General features: G+C 37.7%; 2 protein-coding genes across 5 annotated transcripts in view; one reads left to right on the top strand and one right to left on the bottom strand.

Moving 5' to 3' along the window:
* The window catches only part of LOC139122791 (synaptotagmin-1-like), a 48,030-nt gene extending 41,226 nt beyond the window's left edge, over window positions 1-6,804 (bottom strand). For 3 of the 4 annotated variants that reach the window (XM_070688520.1, XM_070688545.1, XM_070688555.1), the window contains exons 1-2: window positions 6,429-6,795; window positions 1,359-1,445 (exon numbers count right to left, since the gene is read on the bottom strand). The gene's annotated coding sequence lies outside the window, so the exon portion shown is untranslated. Of the gene's footprint in view, window positions 1-1,358; window positions 1,446-6,428 lie in introns of all 4 variants that reach the window. The other variant, XM_070688566.1, reaches the window with a different exon arrangement.
* Window positions 6,805-7,086: 282 nt separating this feature from the next.
* Window positions 7,087-15,391, top strand: part of LOC139122787 (aldehyde dehydrogenase family 16 member A1-like) — a 62,452-nt gene continuing 54,147 nt past the window's right edge. Inside the window, exons 1-3 of the mRNA XM_070688507.1 lie at window positions 7,087-7,251; window positions 13,344-13,573; window positions 14,157-14,335. Coding sequence (XP_070544608.1) covers window positions 7,153-7,251; window positions 13,344-13,573; window positions 14,157-14,335 — 508 coding nt within the window. The 5' untranslated portion in view covers window positions 7,087-7,152. The remainder of the gene's footprint in view (window positions 7,252-13,343; window positions 13,574-14,156; window positions 14,336-15,391) is intronic.

Below are 15,391 nucleotides of genomic sequence, written 5' to 3'. Positions count from 1 at the left end.
TCTGCCTCTAGAGGGCGGGCATCATGAACACTCCTGTGTTTGTTGGTTAATTCCTCCACGTAAACTTCTGATTGTACTGTAAACATTGAACATGGCCGACGTCCGATTTTCCTGTCTAAAACTTTCACTCATTTTCGTTCATATTACTCTGAAACTCCAGGAAACGATTGGGAAGAAAGGGTTATCTTGAAATATTGAGGTACTCGCCAATATTTTGCAAAATTAAATGAGAAAAAATGCAAGGAAAATGCCGACAGGCTTACACAATGACAGTTTTCAGACTCGGAGGCATATTTGATCATCTGCAGATTATGCAACAGGCCCAGATCACGTGAGGCCATGAGGGGATATCCACGCAACTCAGTACCAAACACTAGCGCTCACAGAGTGAGCAAACACAAAGTGAGTACCCCTAACGTCAGCTCAGTAGTCTGTAATAGATTGTAGTCAACTAAGAAACCTTGGAGAAAGGCTTAACACTGTGGCTATGCCGCGAAGTCCCTTTTGATTTTTGTCATAGCTCAAAATCGTTCTCCCACACCTCAACCTGAGCCATGAACACCCCCACCAGTTTATGATATGACCCATCACAATGGCATGACGTCAACGGATCTTGACAGACGGAAGTCTTGACAGACGGAAGTTCTTGACAGCAGCATATTGGTTTTCAACTCTAATACCTTCTCTGTCTATAAATAGACACGAGAAGGTAAAAATTGACTTCGCGTTTAAAGGGCTAATCATTTATCTTTACCACCTTGATACAAGAAGTATTACGGTATGTACGTTGTTTTATATCAAAATATTTCAGTCACAAGTCTTGTCCATGATGACAAAAAAATCATCTTTTAATGAATATTTAACCCCATCTTCAAGTGAAAATTTCTGTTTGAAAAAGTCTTACCACCTGTGAGTTACAGCTTATGAAATACAGTCACATTTTCTATAGACACACTATTGAGACAACTTATGTAAAATCTATAATTAGGATAAATGACCTCCAACTGCTCTGAAATCAGGGCATTATTATATGCTAGGAGAACTTACAAATGATGAGCTCAAATACAAGTTATCATCAACTCTCTTGGTTCATATTCCAAGGACGTTTATTTTAGGAACTTCAAATTTCAGAGTGCTCTGCAGTCGATGAAAAAATCATGACACTTTGTACTGGAAATAAAAGGCTGAATTTTAACAAGACACACTAGATTACCCTATGCAGGGTAGTAAAGCAGAAACCTTGCTTGCACAGATTAGCAGAATACAGCTGATCAAGGTATATTGAAAGTCTTTGCTATGATGAAAGAGTTGAATGTTGTGATGTTTGATTTGACACATAAGCTGAACAATCTACATACCTGGATGCTGTGTCTGATGTACACTGTTTTACTTTGATCGGTCACTTCTTCAAGTTTGCACAATTTGGAGCCGCTTGTGAAAAGATACTGAAATCAACAAAGAAATCAAAACATATATAATACTACACCCTTGCGGATTTTAAATTGATGCCTGGATATACATGGGCAAGCCACTTCAAGTTCCACTGACACGTTGCAGATCATTCCTAGGGTTCTATAGCTGTGTCACAGTTAGACAATGCAAACACACACCACCCTGAGCCCTTCTAAGTCCATACACATGTTGGCAAACATCCCACTTGAACTGTCAAAACCACTTATTATCTAGTTCACCCCTAATTCTGTATGGAATAATCTACCTAAAAAAGTGAATAGTAAATTAATAGGGATTAACTAGATGGGATTTCCACTAGCATCTGGCATGTAGGATGAATTGTTTTAATTTAAAATTTGTATTTCAAATGGGTGAGACACCTGTACTCTTGAAAAGTACAAAAACTAAAATCTAAAAGTTTTAAATATGCAAGCTATGTACCGCATAGATCAATGAACGTTTGGACAACATTGAAAAATAGACCAGCGCAAAACTGCACAATTCAATTGAAAATGGAGGGTTCTATGTTTTGTGAGTCTTTCAAATAACATCAATGTGGTCAGTGTTTTTGTTAAGGGCGGTAAGTAGGTAAATGTTACCGGGGTTCCCCAGTCATTTTACCGGGGTTCCCCTTGGTATATCAATGCAATCAATAGAGGGACAGCAGCTATGTTACCGGTGTTCCCAAATCATTTACCAATATTCCCCAACCTTAGCAAAAACACTGGTGGTACTATTGTCACAACTGTGTACAACGGAAGTTGGTATAGCTTTTTAAAGAAATAGGTCTGAATACTCTAGCTCCATAGATCCGGTTTCAAAGAATGAAATAGCTGCTGCTTCATGTTGTTCTTTGGAGGTAAATGTCTAAAGATTTTCAAAGGTGTGAAAGAAAAGTCTTGAAATAAATGATCTGTGGTCAAAAATCTGTCTGACATGTGACTCAGTCTGAAAACCTGATTATTTATCAAAAACCTGATTATTTATCAAATCCGCAAAAACCACCATGCCATATTTTACAGAAAATGACATCGAGAATGACACAAAACTTTGAAAAATTTTCTCAATCTTCTTGTGAAGTTTTAAAGTTTGAATTTGGTGAGAGACTTACACCTTCTCTAGTTCATTATACCACTGCTGTAAATTTGACCTGAAAAAATAATTAGTAAGTTCAAAATAGTAAATACTTTAAAATACAGAAGTTGAAAATAAAAAAGATCTTAATTTCAAATTCAATTTCTTTCAATTAGTCAAATTCAGTGGTTTATCTAAATCATAGCATGGCTGATCTCCATGTGGAGAATATTGGCAGATGAGTTATATACAGAATGATTTGAACTGGTCAAATCTGTGAACTTGTGCTTTCACACAAAAAGAACGAGGACAAACTTCTACACAAATTAAAACTTGCTCAGTGTTTCCAGATTTTTTTCTTAAACTCAAGTGCTACACAAAACATGTTGTGTTATTTTGTTTGGGATATGTTACCATGGAGATGAGGTTTAAGATGTCTTGAAACCCTATCATGCATAACAAAACACACAAATCTTGAAGTGGGTGTCGCTTTTCAATCAAAAGTAGCATGGATTTGTATCATGTGACCCAAGTCATGACTCATCACCACAGTGTGTGTCAGTGTGTATTCATAAAACTAATCCTGGTTTCTATGCCTGAACACTATAATACATGTAGTGTACCAGTATACGGGTGTATCTGGTAAGTTGCCTTAAATTGTGGAAGTCAGACCTGAAGAAAAAAGTATTTGTTTGTCTTCAACATGCACAGTATGGCTTGTCATATTGTTCATCTTTTTTTTTCAAATATACATGTATATGGATAAATACAAACATATTTATTGGCAGTGTGCTACCAATGGCAGATAAAAACTGTCCTTAGAATTGAATCTATGGACATCAACTACTAGTAAATTATAGATCTAATTCTAAGTCATAAAACACTGACTGGTAAATAATTACAAATTTCTTGGCAGTAAAGTACTACCGGTATAAACAATCAAATCATAGGTGGAATTTTTATGTTACTGCTTGTTGTACACAACAAATTTGATATTTCAAGGACGATTACTTTCATGTACAGAATGCAGAAATAATTAGTATTGCATCAACTTTCACCATAGAAGTTTTAATGAGATGAGTTGGTGCTCCATGCATAATATTACCACTGTTTGAGTTCTTGAATGTAGAAGTGAGCCGAAGGCAAAATTTATCACAGGTTAGAGTGCTCACTAGCTGATGCAATACTTACAAACCATACAATGAGTTAAACTTTCTAACTTCTGAACTGCATATACAAAAGGCAGCAAAATTGTCAATAATGACATTGAAATTTTGTCTTTCCACACTCTGAATTTCGGCATATTTATTTGTCTTTTTGATTCAGTTTAATATTTGGTTTAAGTGATCATTAAAAAAATAATTAACAAAAACCTGAAAATATAAATCAGGACACTGAGAAGCAAACGAGGTAAAATTTACTAATTCAGGTATAATTTTCCACACACTGAGCTCTAACAGCACAGACCAGAACATTAAGTTCTCTGATAACAAGGGTAATTTATTTTTCATAATCAATATTTTTTTGCCGGATAATTATCTTCCTCTTTGTTTGATAATTAATTCTACTTGTATCCAGTCACCTGAAGGCCATATTCAAATGAGTTGTAATTACTGAATCTAAACAGTGAGGCCCTAGTGACTGGTTATTCACTTCCATCAAATTGAGTCAATATTGAAATACTGTATGTAAATCTTACAATGTAATGGTTTAAGAAACTCTTACTAAGATAGTAAAACAAATTTCAAACTGTTTTCCTCTCATAATCCAGTGTGTCTGGCTTTGAATCAGACATAAACAATGATAATATACAGAGAAAATTGCATTTTGCTGGGCAAAAATAATGAAAATTTCACCATTTAGCAGCAATATTCAAAATAATTTTGAAGATTGCATGTACGTGTATATATTTCTCAGGTTCTGGTAATCAATTAAATCCAATCTGGAGTAATATTAGACAAAAAATCATTATACATACAAATAAGCAAACAAACAAAAATATTATCTGGGTTGCTGGCCAATTGCTCTGCAAATTTCAAGGTTCGTTCAATTGTAAAGAGTCAAAGAAGTATGTACATGTAATCAATGAATCTTTCATCATTACTCTTTCTTCAAAAATTTATTACAGTACGTAATAGATTGACATATAACTTTTCCAATTGTAAAACGAAATTAATTTTTTGTCATGTTCATTGATTGAGTTACAGTTTCTATTATTTCTGTCTTTTCTCAAAATTTCTACTTCAGAGGATGACAAATGTTTGAGCTATTTACAAATTTATTAGATATTATTTCATGACTTTCTATTAAATGACTTGCCAATCCATCAAAATAATCACACTCATATCAAATGAATTATGACCATATCACAGGAACTGATGTAGAAAGTTGAACTCATGAAATTGAAATTAATATGACACCATCATTTCAATTGTTCTCTGTAGAGAGTGGTTGTCCAAATTTGTGACAGAAAAACAATAGCATCATTCTAAAATTAGGTAATGAAAGAGTAATACATATTTACAATTCTCAGTCAGGATGGTTATCCTGCAATCTGTAGCTTTTCGTTACTTTTCTTACATAAAATTTCTCATCAATTTTGATATTCATTTTTCATAATTCAGTATTCACCCTAGTGCCATTTAAGGGTGGTGGGCGCAACTCTTTAATTATTAAAGCAGTGAAACCATTCAAATTTTATTAATCTTTGAATATCACTTTAATTGACTTGACATTGATTAAATATTCTATTAATTTTTCTTTGTCACACCATAGGTTTTAATATAGAGAAAGGAAATAAAAGTGTCATGCTTTACTGTACATCTGTACCTTTATGGAATTATTTGGCTTGTTTCTATCCTGATGAGCTTTACAAAACAAATTTTTCAAGAAGCAACATTTTCACTGCAACAGTATTGAATCCTACTATTTCTACAGGAGGTTGAACAGGTCTACAGAACTGGGGTTTGAAAAAATGAACATTGCTACCCAATACGCCTTGCTGTGGGGCCATAACTGTGGTGTATTCGGATGGGATTTCTGCCTTTTTGTGGTGGCGGGGTTAAAAATGTAAAAGTCCGAACCAGCCAGTAAAAAGCAGAAAACCCGTCTGCAAACGCCACAGCTATGGACCCACAGCTACTGGTGTGCCATGAGAATGTGTAAATGTTAATGCTATCAAGCCATAGACAGTAGAACTCTCACTTCTAAGTTCTGCCTTCTATGATCCAGCCAATGTTTTCCACTTTGGAAGTGGCAAATGATAGCCTATAAATTTAAAGATGTTAATTTTAACAATGATTTAATAAACTTTCGACCATGAATGAAAAAAATTAACTACAGGATCACTAACATTATCATTTTAATGTGTGGATGCATAGCTTTCACCATACTCTGTGTGAGGTGACATAACACCGTACATACCTAATGCATTATTTATAATACTTTTTGTTGTTAACAGGGCATGATCGATTTTCATATCAATGACTTATGAACAATGTAATAGATGCATGGGTGTAAGAGTGTCTATGGTGTATGTAAAATACAAAGTTTACATATACCTTTGTCTGTCATTGCCTCGGATTTGATTATTAAAGTGGGATCATGCAACGGCATTACCAGGGAAACACTGGGAAATATTTAAGCCGTGTCGATCAAACATTAAAATTAAATATGGGGTGAAATAGCATTTTTTCTTAATGCAATTTGTTTGGGGCGTGGAGCTACATTCTGATCACAATGTCAGATCACATAATTAGAATGCAAATATTTCGGTTCAGTTCAGCTGAGTTCAGTGACGGAAGTGCATTTTAATTACCCGCACTTCTGTTGCGGTCACGCTACGGAAAGTGTTTTTGTTCAAAAACCAGACAGAAGAGATGGATATGAAATAAATATTTTACCTTGATCTTCTCTTACAAACACAGGTTTCCAGATAAACTAGCAGACAACCTTTGCCAGAGTCCCAAACGACGCCCTGCTGGCACAGTGCTGCCAAACTGAGGAATTACTCTCGCTTCACCACATACAAGCTCACTGACAGGTGGTCGCCAAGACGTGATTGTGAGAATCGCTTCACCACCGCTTACGCGCTTCCACGAGTCTCTTCCCGACAGTGACAACACCGATCTTATGCAGATTAAATTTCAGTTATCTTGAATGGCACAATTTCAGGAGATAAATACAGCGGCTCGATTGCCGATCAGATTAGCTTACCGGGAGCAGATTCCAAAATCAATGTACACAAGATTTACCTTACCCATAAACACCCGCGAAATTGTTCTTCTCGCGATACTTCAATATTAGCGCTCTCTGAGTGCGAGATTTACTACTGGGCACGAGCACAGCTTGCATGATCCTATGTAGGCCGGCAGTCTAAAGTAGGGGTGACGGGTTTTGACATGAAGTTTTAAAAATCATCAGTAAAATAAGAAATTTGGGTTAACCTCTGGCAGTTTACTTCCTCATCAATTAAAGCCAAATGATTAGGGATCACTATCTTAAAATTTTCCTGTTTTGTCGATAGTTGAACAACGATATTCATCAGTGTCGCATCCTACCTTCCCCACAAAATAATCAAGTGGTCATGGTGAAAGGTCATCATACAAACTTTCCACTCATGAAAACATGGCCGCCGTGGCGGGGAAAAACACGCCGAACTCCGTAGCTGACATCTTCGAGAGCATGTCATACGGACCAGCTCTCGAGTTACGAAACGTCGCACATGTGAGTATCTGTAGTCTCCAGAACTTAAATATAAACTTGCGTTGGTAAGCCTTCGCGAAACACTTCTAAAATGTGAAAACCCATGACGTGTAAGCGATGTACAGAAGAAGAGTGATTGATGAGGCGCTAGGCGATTGTGTGGAGGTATTTCGAGGTATCAAAAACGGAGGAGTGAGGGACAAAGTGCGGGACACGCAAACTGTAATTTATGGCACTCTGAGGGACGTCCCGCACTGTGTAAAATATGGGACTCTGAGGGAACGTCCCGCAGAGAGTTAAAAACTGGACTCTGAGGGACGAGGGGCGCCCCCAACGATTTGCATTGGTCCGGTACGCGCTGACGCGTTACTTTTCAGTTTGGCTTTTTCGTTTGCAATGGATCGCCAACAGCGTCGTCGCCATTTTGAATCCTGCCAACAGAACGTGAAAAAAAAGATGCAGCTACGCCAGGACATCGCTTCTAACGTCTATTTCGTTTTTAGCAAAATCATTAGAAGAAAATATAACTTTCTATGTAGCCCATTCTTCACGATGTCCTGTCTGATGTGGCGCTTGGATTGCCACCACTGTCATGGCGAGAAATGATATCACAAGCATAAGCCTCGTTTATCGAAATGCTTTTACGTAAAATCTGTCTGGAGATGTAATATCTCGTGGGAACAGATTATGACATAGCAACCACAGTCCTAGCCTTGCGTACAGATCTGTGTGTTCCCGGCGTTATACGGCCTCTCACAGGTAGTCTGTATAACGTCGGGAACACACAACACGGTACGCAGGGCTGTCTCTCAACCCACTTATAGACACGGTGAAAAAGACTGTCGATATGTCCATCGATATCGACAGGCAGTAAATAGTAGTCCTCGTTTGTATACGTTGCACGGGCAGACTCACTTTCTACGTTATTAGACACACACGTTTGGATTATTTGTCCCGAATTTACTAGTATTGTGCTGTCTGGAACCGTGATATACATGATATAAGGCATCGTAAAATGTTGCAAATTGATAAATGCTGACAAATTCTGCAGTGTAACCACGGCATTCGAAGACATTGATTTGGTTGATAAAATGTGACATTGTTGTCGGGTTCTTCGACTAGGCTTTAACGTGATTTTGACTGAAAGGTTATCGTCATGGCGTTATGTTTACTTGAAGTCATGTGCATGTTATGAAAAAAGGGTAGGCCTACTGAGAACACCCAGGATCAATGTCACATTTTATCTTAATATCGAAGAAAGTCAGAATAAATTACCTACTTTCTCCCTTTCTCATCGTCTTTTCCGAATTCTTACCATCCCGTATCGATTGAAATTTACAGACTCTTTCTGTGTGTGAATCAATATCCCTTCCTAATTTGACAGATATTATGTTCTAAACCACATGTTGCTTGTTCCTAAAACACAAAGACAGATGTGCCCCGTGCACTAAAAGGACGAGTTTGCGAAATCTTTTGCGAACGCTGAAAAAATTGCTGAGGAAAAATCAATGTTACATGTCGGTAAGTACAGCCGACGCCGCCGCGCCATGCGTTCTTACCGACCGGGAACAGACTAATATTTTCAAACGCAAATGGGGACAGTGTCAAGGAAAGAGTAAGACAACGACTTATTTTTTCAAGCTGAAGAAAATGCTCTTTCTGGTTGTTTTAATGACTCAATCGAATATTTTTGTTCCTAATTAATAAATCATAGACAATCGGTTTATGGCAATTTTTGTCGACCGATAAGTCTTTTCATCTTCAATATTCCATTCTAATTTCACCTACATAGGCCTAATATCCTAAACTCCTGTGACTTTCCTTCTAAACGTTGATTTGCCTTGTGCACCAAAAGAGATGCTGTATTTTATGTCAAACGATGAAAAAATAGCTGAAGAAATAACCATGTATCAGTCAGTACGGAAGGCGAAACCCGGACGGCCATACCGATTGGGGACAGAGTTAAACGCAAACGGGATGTTATTATAGGAAAGGCAGTAACTTATTGTAAAGCTGAATAAAATGCTGTTTCTAGTTGTGTAAGTCTGTCGATCGAAATATATATTTTGTTCCCAGTTGATTAATCATGGGGGGATGAAAGTCTCGATCTCCCCTTTATGGTTCGATATTTACTGACTCGCTCCTTCTCATTTTTGTCAATCGATGAAAGCATTTTCGTCTTCCATATTTCAATCTTACTTTGACCGATGTTATATCCTGACCTATAGTGTCATTAGTTTTGACCAACGTACAAAGACGTTGCCCATGCGCCCGGTTGACGATATATAATTTGCAAAACGGTGAAGAAATATTTGAACACGTACGGCCATACTGTATGCATGGGGGCCCGGGAGACATCGATGTCAGTCTTTCCGGACTGTTTACATGTAGCTTAGGGGATATCAAAGGAGATGAATCAGTTAGTTGAATAAAACATAACTTTTCGGACATATTTTATGTCAATTTTGTCAATGTCGGACTTTTGATTCGATTGAGAAACCAGAATCACCTACAGAGATGTCTGTATTAAACACGGACGCACAATTCGGAATAGTTTGTTGTGCTACATCGGTCTCAATCTTGGTGTCTCTCCCATAAATTTTCGAAGCTATAGGCCTACACTTGTCGTTTCGATTCACAGGTAGGTACACCCATGACCAGATATTGTATGTTCTTAAAACTAGTCTATAAAGCAATTTTACGACACTCTTTGTCATCGTGTCTCCCCGTGAACGTCCTTGAACCTATCGACGTGACCATTGTTTTACTGCGCCCATTAGGCTATAGTGTAAGCACCTGCTCGTTCCCAGCAGAGTACTTTTTTAAAGTTCTGTACATCATGTTACACTGTCTGTATAAGCCCTAAACCTAGTTTAATTCAATTATTTACAGAAATATGGTCGTCATAGTCTTCTCTTAAAAACTATTATCTTCAACACCACGTTTCTTATGATCGGTGATGTCATTTTTTATTATTTTTACAAACTTTCAATGCATCAAACGCCATTAGACTATTTCATCTGCCTGTCAGGGAGTTACAATATATTTCCAAGGGCTGGCACACAATGTCAACTTACTGGGTGCAGTGTCACAGATCGCTCCGTCTGTAATCGCGGCCACTTTGATTTTGGTTGGACAGCCACGTGCGTTTGAGGTTTTTTTGTTACCTAATTTGTCGACCTCACAAAATTTCACAGTCCATGCTTTGAAGCAGTCTCAACATGGCAAACATGTCTCGCGTAAATTTCATCCTCGTCGTTCCAATTAATTCAAGACTGTCCATAGCATACAGCCCTAACACGGGGAACACGCAACTCTCTTCACCTACACGCCTTTCGATAAATTTTCACGTAGTACATGCAGTTTCAGCGACCTGCAGCGCAATGTTTAGTAGGCCTAAGCCCGATCTCCATGGGCCCGATCGTGGTTTTGTGCTATACACACATCGTTGGGGCCCCCGTCCCTCAGAGTCCAGTTTTTAACTCTCTGCGGGACGTTCCCTCAGAGTCCCATATTTTACACAGTGCGGGACGTCCCTCAGAGTGCCATAAATTACAGTTTGCGTGTCCCGCACTTTGTCCCTCACTCCTCCGTTTTTGATACCTCGAAATACCTGAAACGCGCTGTGATTGGTCGTTTGTGGTGGGCAGGTTCGAAGGCCGGGCAATTGATGAACAGATCACCATGTCACAAGATAAAGTTTCATCCTGACCTAGTTCGATGTTATACAGCAATATCCTCTGTATGCTCTTCCGTGCTCATCTCTGATAATTATTCTGTACATGAAACATTAAAACTTTGGAAATTTTCACCAACCCTTCAAATTCTAGGATTTCAAAGTGTGATCGAGTTGCTACAGCGTACCAAGGCTACAGTCAGTAGTAAAGGGTAACTTCACAGAAACGATGGAAAAGCGAAATGGAATTTCCTTCAATTGTCCGTGGAAAATGACTGCCACAATCCCCATTCTAAAGTAGTTTTTACTTTGATCACAGGTGTAGTCTGTCTAAACTGCATCAAAAGTCAACTTTTCCGAAAATGTTATTAGAGTGACCTACTTCTGCCACAATTATACATTGTAAATCATGAAGTGTCGTTATGCTCTGCAATAAAATCCTTTCTTTTAATATTTCAGTAGTCTGTATTGCATGACTTTCCTTTGAGACTGCAGTCAGCAATTACATGACTTATGAATTTCGTCTCATAGAAAAGAATTCAGAATTAACAAAATAGATATCTTAAAAAATTTTAAGAGAAAATTAATGCAACTTGCACCGTTCCTTTTTATGATGTTTAAAAAAGTGTATTTGTTTGCATTGGATTTGAATGAGTTAGTGTGCTTGCTAACTTTAAAGTGCAACCAGAATTTTTTGATGTGATATCATTTTAATTTAGCTCATTTCAATATTTCAATACATTAATTTTAGATATTTACCATTTTCCACAAAATTTTGCATGAAATCTTTGGAAAATAAAAGACATTTTTGCAACAGTTTTTAGTCCCCACGGACACCGTCCGGGGGGACTTATAGGTTTGGTCATGTCCGTGCGTGCGTCCGTGCGTGCGTGCGTCCGTCCGTTCACACAGATATCTCAGAGATGCAAGAAGCGATTTCATTCAAACTTGGTACAAGGATTACTTCATATGTCATACAGATGCACGTCGATTTGTTTTGGGATACGATCCAATATGGCTGCCAGGCGGCCATTTTATTAAGATTTTTTCATGTACAGAGCCATAACTCAGACATGTTTCAACCAATTTTATTCAAAGTTGGTACAAGGACATTGACCAATGTCATAGATATGCACGTCAATTTTTTTTGTGATACGATCCAATATGGCCGCCAGGCGGCCATTTTATTATGATTTTTTCATGTACAGAGCCATAACTCAGACATGTGTCAATCAATTTTATTCAAAGTTGGTACAAGGACATTGACCAATGTCATAGATATGCACGTCGATTTGTTTTGTGATACAATCCAATCCAACGATTTTATTACGATGTTTTCATATACAGAGGCATAACTCAGGCATATCTCAACCGATTTTATTCAAAGTTGGTACAAGGACATTGACCAATGTCATAGATATGCACATCAATTTGTTTTGTGATACGATCCAATATGGCTGCTGTGTGGCCATTTTGTTACAATTTTTATATATACAGAGGCATAACTCAGGCACATCTCAACCGATTTTATTCAAAGTTGGTACAAGGACATTGACCTATGTCATACATATGTACGTCGATTTTTTATGTGATACAATCCAACATGGTCGCTAGGCAGCCATTGTATTACGATGTTTTCATATACAGAGCCATAACTCAGACATATTTCCACCAGTATCATTCAAAGTTGGCATTGACCTATTTCATACATATGCTTGTCAATTTGTTTCACGTCATGTAGCAGTAACATGTCAATTATTGAAGTTTCATAAGTAGGCTGATATGTCAAGAAATATGTACTGCATTAAATTCATGAAACTTTATACAGATGTTAACCGATGTAAAGCTCACATTGCTTTAACATTGAAAAAGACATTTATCAGTGTCATTTTAATTAATTTGTAATTGCATAAGTAATGAACTTTCCTAATTAGGGTGATATAGCCACAAATTAATACAACGTCAAATGTGATGAAACTTGATACAGATGTTGATCTCATAGTGTTGTAAATACTGCATCAAACTTTATGAAATATGGTACCAGTGATAATCTGTTAAGTGTTAGAATTGTATGCAAAAATGTTTTGCAACATCCTGTTGATTAATTCCTAGTTGACTCATTTTATGAACTTTAGGATGGTGGCCTACATTGGTTTTATGTTTTCATCACCATGGAACTCATTCTTGGTCATTGAGCGCCATCTGTATCAAAGTATTTTTATCACAGACCTAATTAATGAAGAGGACTCTATCCTCTCTGAGGACATGTAATCAAAGTACCCATTATTAACAAGTGGGGACTGTGTCATCAACGATGACTTGTGTTTACAAAAAGTCAGAGTAGGCATGGGAAGATTGTCCTTTCAGATCTTCGAAAAAGTTTCAAAACAAGAAAAATGTTTATGATAATTCAAAAAAACTTCAATCTCTTTACCAGACGTGGCTTGAAAATCATGAGAGAAGTTTAGGTCACTTCATTGACAACAAATGGGTGAAACCAGAAGGCCGTGAGACGTATGCGAATAAAAGTCCAGCATCTGGGAAAACTTTGGCCACTACAGTGCAGGGAACTGATGAAGATATTGAGTTGGCAGTGTCAGCTGCTAGGAAGGCGTTTGATTCTTGGAGTAAACTACCTGGCCATGTCAGAGCAAGATATTTATACAGGTCAGTGATAATAAAATGTGCACACAAAGTGATGACATCATGCGTGTGATAATGTGAGGTCATGAACACAATGTGAAGACACTGTGTAAAGAGGCAAATAACATTTCATTTGATCAATTCTTGAGAACAGCGGAGGGAACTGTTTCAATTTTACAAAGACGTCACAAACAAAAATATCTGACACAAGCCACAAGAACACCATCAGTGTGCCCTCTAAGAAATGTATCTTTCTGGAAAATTTGCATCAATTTTAGGACTGGAAATTTCTTTGCATCAGCCCTGTATTTTAACATGTGAAACAAAAAAATTACTTCCATTGTGGTGTGTCATATTGGCTTAGAGAGTACACTGGATAACATGTTCCATGGTTTCTGTCAGGAATGATTGTACCACCATTAATCTGAAACCAAATGCAAGTGATTAAGATAAATAATCTCACTTTTTTAATCAGGAAAGTAACGGTCACTGAAGTAGTCCTATTCATTACACTGGCATGGCACACAGTCCATAAGCTGACTTAACAAGGCACATGTCAATATGATCATTTCCGTGGAACTCTTATCAAATTTTCTTGTCTTTGCAGTGTTGCAAGGAATGTTCAGAAACATCAGAGGTTACTGAGTGTCATGGAAAGTTTGGACAATGGCAAACCAATCCGTGAAACCCGTGACTGTGATGTTCCTATCGTTGTACGTCATTTCTATCACCATGCAGGATGGGCTCAGCTGATGGATTCTGAGATGTCCCAATGGAAATCTGTTGGTAAGTTTTTAAAGAGGCAATGATGACTTTGAACCCAGCATTTGCAAAAACCTTGATCGTGTCATCCCCATTTCTCGTAGTTCTGGTCCACCGTTGCCATTTCTCGGTACTTAAAATGTAAGTCCTGCTTAAATTCAAAGTCAATTTTGCTTTAAATGAGTCATGCTATATGATTTTGCCATCCATACTTTGTCAAATAAATGCATCATCCCTAGGAAACGATGCGGTTAAATATTATAAAAAATGGAATATGTTGTGCGATTTTGAAGTTGGCTGCCATTCGGGTCGTTTCGGAATTTGCGGGCATTGCCACCGTAAATGACGTAACTAATTGAACAAGTGAGCGTGTTCACCACGGCCATAGCGAATACTTACCACTGTGGCTTCAACATGGTGAGAAGTTATTTTTGGTGGCTGAAGTAACCGCAGCCATTGTCAGTTTAACATGCATTTTAGGATGCCATATTAACATTTGCCAAAATTACAAGAAAGGGTTCGGAAAAGTGGCATTCATACAAGCGTTTTCTGCGGTGCACATTTTCAAGTGCCTCGCACGCTGTGCCTTGGCCTCCAAGTTGTGACTTTGCGTCGAAAACACAAGATTCGAAAGCCAGATGTACGGTAAGATAGAATTCAGTTCCTGGAGCTACTCCATCGATTCTGTGATCGAAATGCTGTACCAGTACTACCATTGTCACCAGGAAGCGTTTACTTGTATCATCAACAACTGTGGACAAGAGCGAGAACAGCAGCAAGACTGCAACAGGTTGCCCAAAACATGTCGCAGAGAAGTATGGGCGTGTTTACATCCACCAAAAAAATCATAGAGTATTGGCTAATTAGCATAAATTTACATAACAATAAGTCATGAATATTTTAATTAATTATTTTCGTTAAAATTTATGAAAAAAATTTAAACCTGAAGATGATATATTGTATAGTGTCATTTCCTCTGTGTTCGTGTTGAATTGTACGTATTCCGAAGGACTTGGGGAGTCTAATCATAAACCGGCATCTTAGGGTGTCTACCTTTGTGACGCAGCAAAATGGCCTGTC

This window comes from Ptychodera flava, chromosome 2 (assembly GCF_041260155.1).
Source record: "Ptychodera flava strain L36383 chromosome 2, AS_Pfla_20210202, whole genome shotgun sequence".
Classification (NCBI taxonomy): Eukaryota; Metazoa; Hemichordata; class Enteropneusta; family Ptychoderidae; genus Ptychodera; species Ptychodera flava.
The sequence above is the reverse complement of the archived record's forward strand: the minus strand, read 5'-3'. Positions and strand labels throughout refer to the sequence as shown.